At 45.5% G+C, this 14,479-nt stretch overlaps 1 protein-coding gene across 4 annotated transcripts in view; it reads right to left on the bottom strand.

Moving 5' to 3' along the window:
• The window catches only part of LOC124118962 (protein flightless-1 homolog), a 141,486-nt gene that overhangs the window by 27,279 nt on the left and 99,728 nt on the right, over positions 1-14,479 (bottom strand). For all 4 annotated transcript variants that reach the window (XM_046481300.2, XM_046481301.2, XM_046481302.2 and 1 more), the window contains 3 exons: positions 12,755-12,863; positions 11,845-11,928; positions 11,560-11,656 (listed from right to left, as the gene is read on the bottom strand). In XM_046481300.2, coding sequence (XP_046337256.1) covers positions 11,560-11,656; positions 11,845-11,928; positions 12,755-12,863 — 290 coding nt within the window. The remainder of the gene's footprint in view (positions 1-11,559; positions 11,657-11,844; positions 11,929-12,754; positions 12,864-14,479) is intronic.

Below are 14,479 nucleotides of genomic sequence, written 5' to 3'. Positions count from 1 at the left end.
CTAGATGGTGAACGACTTCTACTCCGATGTGTAGTGCTACTTTTGACCGAGGGCTTAGATGAACTGCCTGGTGAAAAGGAGTCACGACTCGATGTCCAAGAAGAATGCACTGTGTTATGACTCACAATGGGAGTATTATAAACATTAGGCACTGGGGTAGGTGGTAAAATCTGTGCCTTAGCTGTAACTGACGCAGGTGTCTGATACATAGGCGCAGGCGTGGGCGCAGGTTACAATTGTGTCATGGACTGCTGCCACATGGATTGTAAAAATATTTTGCATCCAATTAGTGCTCTGTATTGGCATAGGCGCCTAAGCTTGCATCTTCTGACTGCATTGGTACAGTGCTAAGCTGATCATGTGCGGCTTGCGTAATATTGTACGCTGATAGCCCTGGGGCTGGCGTCATTGTAGATGCGCTTGGGTAGAAGGCAGTGGCTTGCATATAAGGCGCAAGGCTCAATGGTGTAGGCTTGTGCGTGGCTTGGGTTTGCGCTACCCCGACAAAGCATCTTGAGACGCTGGTGCTCTGTTCGCAGATCTAGCAGATGTGGATTTCTCAGGTGACTGCAAATTAGGGTCAATTATAAAACTCACAAGATCCTCTGGATTCGAGGTTTTCTGTGGAACGTGCACTTCTGCAGTGACAGTAACGTCCAACATATTACCCGTTGAAGATAATGGTTGCGTCGTAATGACCTTGTCCCTCGCTAATCAGTGATTGTGACATCTTCCTGGTCTCACGATTGGATTGCAGCAAAATACGTTTGTGAGTAACCTGCCTATACCTCTTTAAATTTATTGGAGAGATATTTACGCAAAAAACACATTTAGAATTTGGTGCACAAATTTGCGTGCATGCCAAACATCGTGGATGAGGGTCTTTAATAGATTTTTATCCCGCGACAATTAGTACAAAGCGCAAGCAGAAGGTACTCAATATAGATACTTTGATGAAAAAGGGACTGGAAAAACTGTCGTAGAAAACTAGTTAATCTATCGGCGAATTTTGTAACGAGTTGAAAGTGTATTCAATGATTTGTATATAAGCAACTCAATGAAACCCCAAAACTAGTAGTATTCAAAAACACATAAATATGAACAGATAGCATGTTGGGGCAAAAAAAAAGACGCCTACATATAACACACGAGTGTGTATTGTATGCGAATAAATAAGTCTTGTGAACATTGATCAATCGGTAGGGGTGCTAACTGGGATTGTTCACTAGCCAATATATATAGCAAATACCGCCGTGGGTGCTTATTAGAGCGGGGCGCTTATTACGTATATAAGTATATAAGCATTACGTATGGGCAATTAAATTCTAGAAAAATACATGTTGTACATTAACATTTCAGGCTGTCAGCATAAACCACGAAATTTATCTTTCAACTCTTTCATCTTTCTTAATATTCTAATAAGAGCCCCCTTTTTCTAATTTTGAGAGCGCCCTGGGCGCTTATTACGTCAAATACGATAAATAAATCATATACAACTTTACAACATATTGAAAGTAATATGAAAGGAATACATCACCCGTCGCAGATGAATTGTAGACGAAAACTGAAAACGAGAGCTCCGCTGATACAGGTCTGAGCTGTAGCGCGACAGGAAGTGATGTGAAGAGGTGACCTGGGTCACATGACGTCACATGAGGTCACATGAGGTCACAGGGACGGTGATGGCGTAGTGTAAAAATGGGATTCAGGAACTGTTTATTTATCTTCACCCAGGAACATCGCTGGTAAGCTGTCCCAGTTTTTTTGTCGCAAGGTAAGCAGTAAATGCATTAAGGAGTAGTGCAGGGTAAGTAAAAAGATATGTATAACTGGGCCAGCCATATGTATCTACGTTCTTAAATTATGATGGAATAAACACGTTAAGAACATTAAGAGAACAAGGTTCATCTCAGGAAATGATAAATACTCGGCTGATTATTCATTTCCAGTTCAGCCCTTCACATGCTTCAGGCATCTGTTAGGACTATCCCAGTTTTCTTTACAGTTTACATTGTTAAATCATTCACCAAATGGATATCATTAACAGTTGATTACAAGACAAAGGCTCAACACGACCGTGATAAGGGTGGCTAATCCGGGAGCCTCCCGGACAGATCCGGAGGTATCACATGCATGTATGCTTACAGATTTAATTGGAAAACTTACTCATAGGATTGAGTAATCGTAAATTTCCTGGTTTTTTGTTTTTGCTCATGGGACTATGAAGTGTTTAAAATAATAAAAAATGATGTTTTGCGGTAGAAATAGCCTCTTATGCGGGAGACTGGGAGATTTCATCAAATTGCGGGAGTCTCCCACAAAAGGTGGGGATTGACAGGTCTGTGCAGGATGAGTGGACTGATCCCTCAAATCACCATTGGGAGACTCATACACAGCATGCCTCGTCAAGTGAATTAATGTTTCACAAATGATGGTGGTATAACACACTATTGATAAACAAAAAACAACCCGCAATACATTCACAGAAAACTTCTTATAGGTGCCATGTCTAACTGCACACATCTGCAAGTTTTTTTCCCTGCTTTGATCTATTCCATGGCCTTGCCTTCTTTATATGCATGCCAGCTGATTGTTGTGTACATACAAAGCCTAAAATCAGCTAGTGTAATAAAATAACACAGTAAATAGTATTATGAAGGCAACTAAACATTTATGTTAAGAGATGATGTTGATTGTATAAGGGCAAATTAAACTCTTTGTGACATTAAATATACTCTTCAAAAAAAGAAACTTGACACTTTCAAAATGTAATATAATGCGATTGTTTCAAAATAGGACACAGAAACCATAATTGAAACACTGTTTGAAGATCAATGTACACAATGTTCAAAACATTAATCGTGTCACCTAGACAGACACACGTACTCGATACAGTTAATGGCACAGGGGTACAGAAAATGTCAGTATCGGTTGTGCCCACCTCGTGCATCAATCACCGCTTGACACCGACGACCCATAGATGCAATCAAGTTGTCAATAACACGCTGTTGGATGTGCTGCCATTCATGCTGAAGTGCATCAAGAAGCGCTGGAAGTGTTTGGGGCAGTGGATTCCTTCTGTGAACGCGTCGATCCAATTTGTCCCACAGATGCTCAATCGGGGACAAATCTGGTGACCGGGCTGGCCAAGGTAATGTCTGGATGTTGTTGTGCTGTAAGAAGTCCTGACAAACACGTGCAATATGTGGTCGAGCGTTGTCCTGCTGGATTTGTCCGCCGTGAACATTGACGTGAGGAAGAACGTAAGGCTGTAGGATCAAGTCTCTGTAACGCACACCTGTCAATGCACCTGCAACATGCACGAGAGGTGCCCTACCAGCGTGATGAATTCAGGCCCATACCATGACACTCCCGCCGCCAAATGGGACAACCTGCTGCACACAGTTGGGGGCGTAACGTTCACCCCGACGTCTGTAGACAGGTGCGTGCCCATCGGCACGTGTAAGTAGGAAACGGGACTCGTCAGTAAACAGTACATTTCTCCACCTTGCACATGCCCATCTAACCCTCTGTTGGCACCAAAGCAGAAGGTCCGCCAGATGACGTAGGGTCAATACATGACGTCTAACAGGTCTTCGTGCAAAAAGTTCAGACTCCCTCAGTCTGTTGCGTACCGTTTGATCTGATATTCTGCGTACCCCAGGGATCTCTGTGGTTGTAGACGTGGCTGTGGAAGTGCGGTCTCGGAGGTGTCGCAGCCGGATGTATTGATCTTGTGCTTGGGTTGTCACCCTTGGTCTTCCTGACCTTGGTCTGTCGTCAACTCTGTTGGTGTTGTTGTATCAGGTCCACAGTGCGGAAATTGTCTGTCTGGACACGCCAAAGTGCCTGGCCACTTCTTGCTGAGTTGTTCCGTTGAGCTGCATTCAGTCTTGGCATTCTGTCACCGCCTCTACTGCCGTTATAAGGACTGTATGAACAGCCGTTGATGTGGATTTTTATACCCATTCAGCAGGGGGGCCTGCATGCCTAAATGCAGGGTCCCGTGCTGCACGTTTTTTACAGGCGGTTGCGTTTGGATGAAGCTGTAAAATTGATCCCCAAACGCTATGTTTATGTGCTTTGCATGTGTTTTCGTGAACTATAGACACATCATCTTTCTGTTTGACTTATTTGGTTCTCATTTAATGTAATTATTTTAGATATTTGGCAAAAATGGTTTTACATCTATGTCAAGTTTCTTTTTTTGAAGAGTATATATTGTACTAAAACACCAGAAGTTGAGATGTCGTTACTTATGTGTGAATTTGAATTGCGTTGTACACATGCATAAAATGTGGCGTAGGATCTGTTGGAGGTTTTCGCTATCCTGGTTCACAAATATAATAACCCTAATCTTTGTTATACTGAAGATCTAATTATAGCATGACAACTACCAAATGTAATGTGCTATGTCAACTTGATGTTGCCACAAGTACTCACAGGAAAGAAGTGATGTTTTCCCATCTTACGCATGTGCAACAAGTGCAAAAGTGAGCATGGCTCACTAATACCCCCGACCCACCTAGTGTGTCAGTAGTTACAAATTAAATAGCTAGGATAGGGTTAGGCAGGGTTCCCCCTAGACTCCAATATCTGAGAGTCACCTTGACTCAGCCTATGAATTTTTGGTAGTCAAAAATATTTTTTGAGAGTCAAATGTTTTATTGTATGATTAATGAAATTTAAAGTGCTCACTGTTAATGTTACACTTAAAGTTAAGTATCTTTTAAATATTATATGTCTTTAGTTTAAGTTAACAAGTGCTAATTAATGTTCTCAGCTGATTGTACCACAGAGAAATAAAGGATATATGAATGAAAAACAAAGTTTGTTGGTTTTATTTTTCACAATCTTTAATTACTTCACAGCTCATGAAACAATTTACAGTGACACTAATACAGGATGAATAAATATTTTCGTAATATTTTCTGGTTGAATACAGTTTATTAGCAACAACAAACACACCCAAAGCTTTACATTTCGTATATACCATATTTATTCGTGTATAATACACACTCATGTATAATACGCACCCCTAATTATGGGCAAATAAATCCTGAAAAAAATATCTCTTGTGTATAATTCGCACAGACTTATGTTACTTCTCAAAATGACGATTAATTAAAAACTAGACGTAAATTTTAAGACCTTTGCATATATTGTCTTCGGAAAATGTTTATAAATTAAGTTCAGGTGAGTAGTTGTAATATTTTCATTCCAAAGCTGGTAAACAACAACATAGATATTAATTTCTGGACGTATTTTTCCTTAATTGAGAGTCATATACGCAAGAATCCTGCATCAGGAGAAACCCTGGTTAGGGTTTGAAAAATTCCAAAAAAAATGGAAAATAAATAAATAAAAACATTTTTTTTCTTTTGACTGCTCCCCTCCATATGACACAGATTATATGTACTATGTTTGAGATGAATCCACTGAATAGTTTAAGAGAAATCGTGCAGACAAAGTTTTCAGACGGGCGTTAGGGTTTGAAAAATTCATTTAAAAAGGGAAAATTAATAAAAACAATTTTTTTCTTTTGACTGCATCCCTCCATATGACACAGATTATATTTTCTTAGTTTGAGATGAATCCCCTGAATAGTTTAAAAGAAATTGCGTGGACAAAGTTTTCGGACGGACGGAACCTTGGTATAACTATATACCCCCGACATTTTGTCGGGGGTATAAAAAGTATGGATAGCAAAATACTATTACTTACACATCTGATTATGAATAACTATCAGTGAAGAGGACTTTTGTTGAAACTCGCAAGAATTATTGAATGGTTTATGGTCTCTGATGGACGGGAGCCCCTGCATACATTTGTTTGGGTGGGAAACAAGTAAAATGCTAGATATTTTTTATATTTGTAGAATTATCCTGCATTACTCCTTAATGCATATTACTGCTTGTTCTTGACTGAGAAAAGAGCTGTGTGAAGGTCTTTGCTTGAAGAAGTTGTTCCAACTAGCTGAGAGGCCAACCCTATCACGCAGCTCCCTAGTGACCAAAGGAAGTGACATCATGGATCCTCACATTACTTTGGAGTTCGGACATCGGATGGCATCATGGGGAGGTAGATCTGCGATGGGTGGGTCCCTTTAGATGCAGTTATGCAGGATAAGTATACAAATATGAAAAATATCTAGGATTTTACTAGATTTTTTACTTATCCTGCATTACTCCTTAATGCATCTTTATCAGACGGAACCGGAGGCGGGCATACCTTCAGATGTGGACTTTCATCTTTTATTTCCAGACTCTGTTCCCTAGCAAATCCTTGGCTGTGTGGTCGGCTTCGGGTGACCACTCCACGTATGGGAACCTCCAGTTCCCTCAGCCCGTCTTCGGCTGTGGTCGGCCTGGATGACCTTTACATGGAAGGGAAGAGTCAGGTATGCGTTGTGTCCAGGGCCCACTTGCACAAAGCGATCTTAGCGCTAAGATGATCGTAACTCCCATACTTCAACATAGGCTTACGATAGTCTTAGCGCTAAGATAGCTTTGTGCAAGTGGGCCCTGGTACTGCGCAGCCTGACGATAACTCTCTGTTAGGTCGAGACTGGAGTACTGAGCAATATGCAAGTGGGGCATGAACCTTCAAGACCAAGGCTTACGCCAGGGGAGGTCGAAAGGCCGGCTCTGTACTTGGAGGCGAGGTCAGTGACGTGTAGTAGAGGAGCCTGTTGGGCAATACTAACAGACCAAGTTGTGCGTGCCTAATGTGTTTAATCGCCAGAACACCTCTCCATGATGGCAAGTAGAGCTCAGTTGCTGTGTAGCGCCATGGTGGAGGCGATCGCCTGAGTCTCATGTGGGTTGTTGGGAGCCTGGGGGTCCAATCCCGCGGCCTCGCAGACCTGGAGAATGAAGGCTCGTAGCCAGAGGGCGATCGTGTTGAGGCTACCTTCCGCTTGCGAGGTCGCAGCTCTATACCGGAATGAAGAGGCGTCGTTGTCTATGGCATTCCTTGGATCGCCGGATATAGCAATGGAGCGCTCTAACCAGATATAGACGGAACTCTAGTTAATCTTCCGCGCCCACAATCGAAGCTAGGGGAGGGATGAGGAACGATCTATCTGGCTGTCATGGGAATTGATTCTTGGCGAAGCAGTCCCAGCGCAGTCCAAGATGCACAGCTCCGTGTGCTCCGTGCTCAAAGCGGAGCAGAGCCTGTAGTTCCGGGATTTACGTCATGGCCGATCTTCCGCAATTGCCAGGACGGAGTTGAGTGCCACAAGGTAGGTCATGATGGTACTGCCCTTGAGCTTACGCTTGTGACGCAGATGGAGCATGAACTCGGCCAGGAATTGAGGCGTGGCAGATGTGGGGTCTTGTTGCTTGCCCCTGCAAAAGTTCTCGAAGTATTGCCACTAGTCATCATAGAGGCTCCTGGTGGCTGGGCGATGTGCCATGGTGATAACCCAAGTTGCTCTGGCCGAGCAGCCTTTGGCGTTTAGTGCTCCCTGTAAATGGATCAGACGTGAAGACATAGCTTGTCTGGTCCTGGGTGTGGCTGTCTGCTGTGAGGGTGGATCAGCAGATTTGGCCTATCTGGAAGTGGCAGTGTGTTGGCGTCAGACAGCTCTCTGCAGTCAACAAACCAAGCCCTCGCTGGCCACCAGGGCGTGACAAAAGTCAGATCGAGGTTCTGTGTCGATCTGCTCTTCTGGACAACCTTGGGAAGGAGTACGGGTGGCGGAAAAGCGTATGCTTTTAGTCCTTCCATGGGGACGCTGAAAGCGTCGACTGCCCAAGCCAGTGGATCTGGGACCGGAGATATGTAGGTCGGGATCTGGTAGTTCTGGCTAGTGGCGAATAGGTCTATGTTAGGGAGACTGTGGTCTCGACAAACAAGAGCGAAGACGTCTGGGTGAAGCTTCCACTCTGTGGGAGCGACTTTGCCTGGCCGAGATAGAGCATCCGCTAGGATGTTTCGGCAGCCCGGAATGTGTTGAACCTGGAACTGAATCCCCAGAGAATCCACCAGGTGAAACAATTGGAACGTCTGTTGAAGAGGCGAGGTCGAATGAGTCGTTCCTTTGCTCTGTAGGCACCATACGATGGTTATGTTGTCTGTCGAGATGGAGAGCCAGGTGTGTCTGAGGGCCTGCTTCCAGTGAGCGATAGCCAAGATAAGCGCCTCCAGTTCGAGGTTGTTGATGTGCCATAGGCGCTGATCGGCGGACCACAGCCCCGAGGCGACCTGTCCCTCCATATGTGTGCCCCATCACTGCAGGGGCGCGTCTAGGAATAGGCGCAGAGATGTCGTAAGCCCTGTCAAGGTGACGCCGCCTAAGACATTCGATTCCACCGACCACCACCGGAGATGCTGCTTGAGATGATCCGGGAGGACGATGGAACATCTGAACTGGGCGGAGTTGGAGCCTTCCTCTGTAGGTCAAGTCCTGTGCTGAGGTTAGGAGGCCCAGGAGGACTTGCCTTTGGCGCAGAGTGCATGGTCGGTGGAGAGCTGGAGTCAGGTGCATGTCGATAGGCGTCCTCCATATCCAGGCTGATGAATACATCCTGTGCCTGCATCCGGGATCGCAGATGGTTATCCTGAAATAAGGTGGACCAGCCAAGAAGCGTTTGTTGAAAGTGGCGAGGTTGTGGATCATCCTGTGTTTGAGTCCTTCTTGGGGACAAGGGAGACAGGTGAAAAGAAGCCCAGTAATGGCTGGGGCATGTATAACCTCTATCGCTTTCTTGTCCAGCAGCGCCGAGATGTACCGGCTTAAACTGGCTTGGTAGATGCTGTTGAGTAGGGGTGTAGGTAGCGGTAGGTCGTCTATAAGCACCAGCTTTTACCAGTGTCGGATGATGTTGGTGACATATGGGTCCCCCAGGATCTCACAATTTTGCAAGAAAGAACCCACTCTCCCACGTACTGGAGTGTTCGACAACTTTGAGGGCTGGGAGTGGAAGTCACAGTCGTGCCTGTCTGGCTATTCACTTGAAGTCACTGCGGTAGGCGTTACCTCCCTTGGAGTGGCCCCGGTGGGACTGTTATGCGCCCGATGCCTTGCCTTTTCCTCTGCCCCGAGAGGTTGAGGTGGTGCCGCGCCACTGGTGCTGTTGGGTGTTGCGTCATTGATGTACAGCGACGGGCGTCTGGTCGAGTGGTTGCAGTGTTACGCATGAGCGATCATGCAAGCCAGTCTGTACAAATACACTGCACAGATCCCATAAGGTCAGTTGACCTGATTACGGTCGACGATGTTTACAGTTGTAGTTCTTGACACGTGACATGTATGTCATCCTGTGCAGTAAACTGTAACCCCGTATGCTGTGTGGACTAGTTCAAGCTCCACACACGGCCAATCCCCTGTGAACCCTGTGGTTGACAGACCAGTGGTGTGTCCGAGTTCTGAGTAGGAACTGTGATGTTGCCGGTGTAGGGGCAAGTTGATCCCCATGATAAGAGTGACGATTGGTCCGGTGTTGTGAACGATGAACCAGTTGGGTACCCGGAATATGACGATTCTGTTGAATACCGAATCGGTCATGGGGTTGTGATCGTCAACTGTGGTGCAGAAAATATCTACCAGACGCTGTAGGTAGGGAAATCTTTGAGAGTACGTTCGCTTTCTCCGAGGAAACGTTCAACTAAAGTTGATAGACAAGGAGAATTGGCGGGAGATTTCCACAGAACTGTCACCACGAGGTTAGGCGCTTCCAGGATATTGGGAAGTGTTGGAGCGCTGTTGTATGGACGCCAATCAAGTGTCCGTGTTGGAACGCCGTTGTACGGATGCCAATCAAGTGTCCAGCGACCGCTCTGGTCTCCGTAGGTAGTTGGCCCTGGGGATCCGAAGATCTCATAGGCCTGTAGAATGAGACCACGTAGCCACAAGGATATCGTGGAATGGCTAATCGTCTGTATGCGCAGTTGTCCCGGTGTGCGTCTGTAGAGGCAATCTTAGGAGAGGCTCACTTAGGAGAAGCTCAAGGAGAGGCGCAACCAGAGACGCTAGGATAGACGCCTTTATGGACGCTGTAGATGGTGCTTTTGTGAAGGCGTCCGACGAGGCACTGGCGTCTGTATAGGCATCCCACAAGGCGCTGGCGTCTGTATCGACGCTGTTTAAAAATAGGCGCTGTCTGTATAGGCGCTTGTAGAGGCGTCTGTATAGGCACTGGGGCAATAGGTGTCGGCGTCTGATGCATGGCTCGCAAGTACTGGATGTACTGGAGGAGAGGGGCGTCCATCATAGGCGTCTGGGCCGTAGACGGGGTGCCTGTTGGGCGCCATGCGTCTGTCCGGCGGACTGGATAGGCGCCGTTAAGATAGACGCAGTAGTGGTCGTCAGGGAGCTCTGGGTAGAGACTGAGACCATGGGGCCTCGGATAAGTCAGACATCTGGCGCCGGTGTTTTCCTGGCCTGTTGCGTTCTCCGTTTCCTTTTGAAAGCTGTGGGGGAAAGCGGGGACAGTCGGTACATCTATGACCCTGGGGACATTTAGATGTAGAATTAAGGCACAGGGGGTGGGGATCCCATGCTGACATATTACGCCGGCACTTTGAGCATGATGGCATGATATCTGCAATGAAGCAGTGTAAAATCACAATGCGTCCCCTCTCGATTACGTATGCTATAATTTGCTTATCCCACTGCGTGGGTTTATAAAACAATTATTATGACAAATGCAAGACAATATACAAAACGAAGACAAAATACTTGCGAGGGTACGCCAATGGTGGGGTACAAAGCAAGAAGAATATAGAATGCAAGCCAGTTAATAACTGGCCACGTAAAATATTCAAGATGGCTACTTGAAACAACAAGACACCTGGGTTTACCATTGTTTTCTTTCTTAAGAAAATGCCAGCAGGTGTACAAAAGTTATGCACCTGTTAAAACATACAATGTTTCACAAGATACAAACCGTGAGCACAACACAAGCACAATGAACATAAAACACGTAAGGGTTTGGACAAGTTTATGCTACAGATCAAAAACAGGTCTTCTCTCAGCAAATGAAAAGAGTAATGTGAGGATCCGTGACATCACTTCCTTTGGTCACGTGGGAGCTGCGTGATAGGGTTGGCCTCTCAGCTAGTTGGAACAACTTTTTCAAGCAAAGACCTTCACACAGCTCTTTTCTCTGTCAAGAACAAGCAGTGATATGCATTAAGGAGTAATGCAGGAAAAGTAAATTGATCATTTATTACGTTCTTACATGCGACAACTGAAGCACTTCTAGTATTATGACAAACTGTAAATGTGAGTGAGTGAGTTGTGTTTAACATTGCTTTGAAAGTATTTCATTTACATCAGCTTGATATGGGAGTGATGCAGGCCTTAGACATTTATTACGGGCATTGGTATGGTGCTCACCAAATCAACTAGAAACATAATCAGGGTAAAATGGGATTCAAGTCCATGATCATAGGTTTAGGGGATGCCAGTAAGGGACGCACTTCAGCACAGCAAATTGCAATGCCCGAGATGACTGGATCACCTGTGCCCCCAGTTATCTGTATTAGAATCAAGATAGAAAGCACTGCTTCCATATCTGCACAACGCTTTGACCATCAAATGTCACCCACCTAGTTCCTCCTCTGGGAGACGCACAAACTTCTTGCCTTCCAACACAAAAGACTCCATGCCATCCAGATCCTCATTCCACTCGGAAGCCAGCGTCTCCTAGAGGGTGCAAATAACTTGGGTCAGTCTACTGGATACATCTTGACATGATGGTTAATGCTGGATAATAAAGTTTTGTGGAACTGATTACGCAGTGTCACCATCCAATAATGACTACAAATCACAATAGATGCATTTATAATGATGAAGCAAACTACACTTTTTATAAACAGCTTGTTACAACTCACAGCTTCATCAGCAGACATGCCTGGCTGCCTGGGCATGAAGAGCGCTGACAGATCCGTCTTCATCTTGTCACGCTCCATGATCACCTGGACAACAAACACATTGCTCAATCACTCTCTGTTAACCCTGTTTTAACTGTTAACTCTAGCCGTGCTAAATATCTGTGACAAACTTTGTGGTACTTGGCTATCAACTCCTTGTTAAACGTGTGCAGTAAATAGGTTCATCCTTGTATGAGTGAGTGAGTGCGATTTTAGGCCACTTCTTGCAATATTCCAGTAATATTTGGCAGGGACTTCAGATATGGGCTTCACAGATTGTATCCATGTGGGGAACCAAACTGGGGTCTTCTGCTTGACGAGTAAACACTTAAACTACTAGGCTACCCCACTGTCGCAACTCACTGTATGACATGGTCATGACATCAGTCAGCTTAAGCGGCCTAGTGGTTTTTGAGGACATTATGTTTACATCCAGTGAAGAATAGCATTGTGAGAATAAAATAATATTGTCAATGTCACATCAAAGAAAAAGTATTAAATATATCCAAAGACAAAACATATTTAGAGCCCCTCTACTAACAACACACATACCAATTTTCACTACCTTTAGAAAATTTATTGCAGTTTAATTATGGCTAGAAGCAGGTTTCACAAAATAATGGCCATATTGAAAATCAAAATGGAACCTTTAAAACGAATTCAGACGTCAACATTGGTGGGAACAAGCATGTCAAATTTAACTTCCTATGCCCTAAGGTTTCTGAGCAGCCTTATACTGAAAATGCCAAGTTTCTCTATTACACAGTCATTTAGGAAATGCCATTGTACACTTCCAGGACCATGTATTTAACAATTACATAGCATATACCATACTGTCCATTAATCATATACAATTGCAGAGGGAACCGACCTTAAGATCAGCTCCTCTGCGAATGACAGACTCTGCAGTTCGGGTATAGTCAACAGGTAGCACATCATCCCAGCCTACGAACTTAGTCTTGAAGATCTGCTGCTCTCCACTGAAACAAAGCAACTTAGTAAAATCTAAATATTTTTTACATTTCTATACTTATCCTGCATTACTCTGTATTGCATTTACTGCTGTCTTTGACAGAGAGACGAACTGTGTGAGATCCAGCTGCTGAAGAAAGTTGTCCCAACCAGCTCAGGAGGCAGCGCCCTCTCACAGTCGGCACGTGACCCGGAAGTCATGACGTCAAACCAAAACACATAACTGCTTTAAACATAACATCTGAAACTTCGTGGGGAGGTAGCGTAGCGAAAGGGAGGGCACTTAGACTTCGTAATGCAGGTTAAGTATACAAATGTAAAAAATATTTAGATTTTACTAAATTTTTAACTTATCCTGCATTACTCCGTATTGCATCTTTATCAGACGGCATGGCCGGTGGGCATACCTGCAGATGTGAACCATAATAAACCCTCGTCAAGGTCCGATGAATCCGCACCGCATACAAGTGATGATCGGAACATCTACGACCATTCCTGTCTTCAGGAAACAAGAGTCGATGCAAAAACGAAACGCCCGAATAGGTAACCGAAATACAATGAGGCGTGTCGCCAAAATATAGAACTTACCGAAGAGCGAAAGCGAAACGCAGTAGAGCCCTCTAATCTGAGGCGATAAACACCAGAGAGTTCGACGGGCCCCGCTCGGGGAATCGAAGAATCAGCGGCGTTGGCGGCAAAATCTACGACCAATCCCAAGAGCGAATGCGAAACGCAGGAGAGCCCTCTAGGCTGGAGGCAAGGAACACCGGTGAGGTCGACGGGCACCGCTCAGTTCTTTGTATCAGAGAAGCAGCGGCGTTGGCGTCGGCGCAAGTGTCCACATCTACTACCATTCCTGTCGTCAGGAAACGAGAGTTGATGCAAAAAGTAAAACCCGGATAGGTGGCAGCAATAGAATGAGTCGGGTAACCCAAAACTAAAACTGACCTAAGAGCGAATGCGGAACGCAAGAGAGCCATCTCGTCTGGGGTTATAAACACCAGAGAGGTCGACGGGCCCTGCTCAGGGTATCGGAGAATCAGTGGCGTCGGAGATAGATGACCTGTTGAGCTACAACCAGGGACCAAAACTGTGAACGCCGGCGGCAACTTTCAAGGCTACATCACGTAAGTAGTGGTGGGTGAAGGCGGTGTCCGATCGCCACGAACAGGCTTCCCTGAACGACTGGATGAAACAGTATACCGTGAAGAACCAGTGTAAATATGATCGCCCTGATCTCGATTTATTTCAGGTGATAGCCTTTTGGGGGAGGGTCCAATCCGGCGGCTTCATAAGCTTTAAGGATGACCGCCCGGAGCCACAGGGAAAAGTATTCCGGCTGCCCAACGACTGCGGCGAAGGGGAGACCGGCAGAAAAAGGTGTTTCCTAGACTTGCGGCAGTCTTTAGATCGTCGTAGAATAACCTTCAGTGCCCTTACTGGGCATAATGACGCTCTTCCTCATCCTCGGCACCCACAATGGACGAGGGGGGAGGGGACAAGGAATGATCTATCAGGCTGTCCTGGGAGTTGAGTCTTTACGCTGACGTCCCAGTACGGTCCATGATGAACGGCGCCCTGGGTACCGCAATCGAACCGGGCACGGGAGACGTCGAGGGCGTGC

Source organism: Haliotis rufescens, unplaced genomic scaffold (assembly GCF_023055435.1).
Source record: "Haliotis rufescens isolate VD_foot unplaced genomic scaffold, xgHalRufe1.0.p SCAF_66, whole genome shotgun sequence".
NCBI classification, from domain to species: Eukaryota; Metazoa; Mollusca; class Gastropoda; order Lepetellida; family Haliotidae; genus Haliotis; species Haliotis rufescens.
Note: the sequence above shows the minus strand (reverse complement) of the source record. Positions and strands in the feature narration are given on the sequence as shown.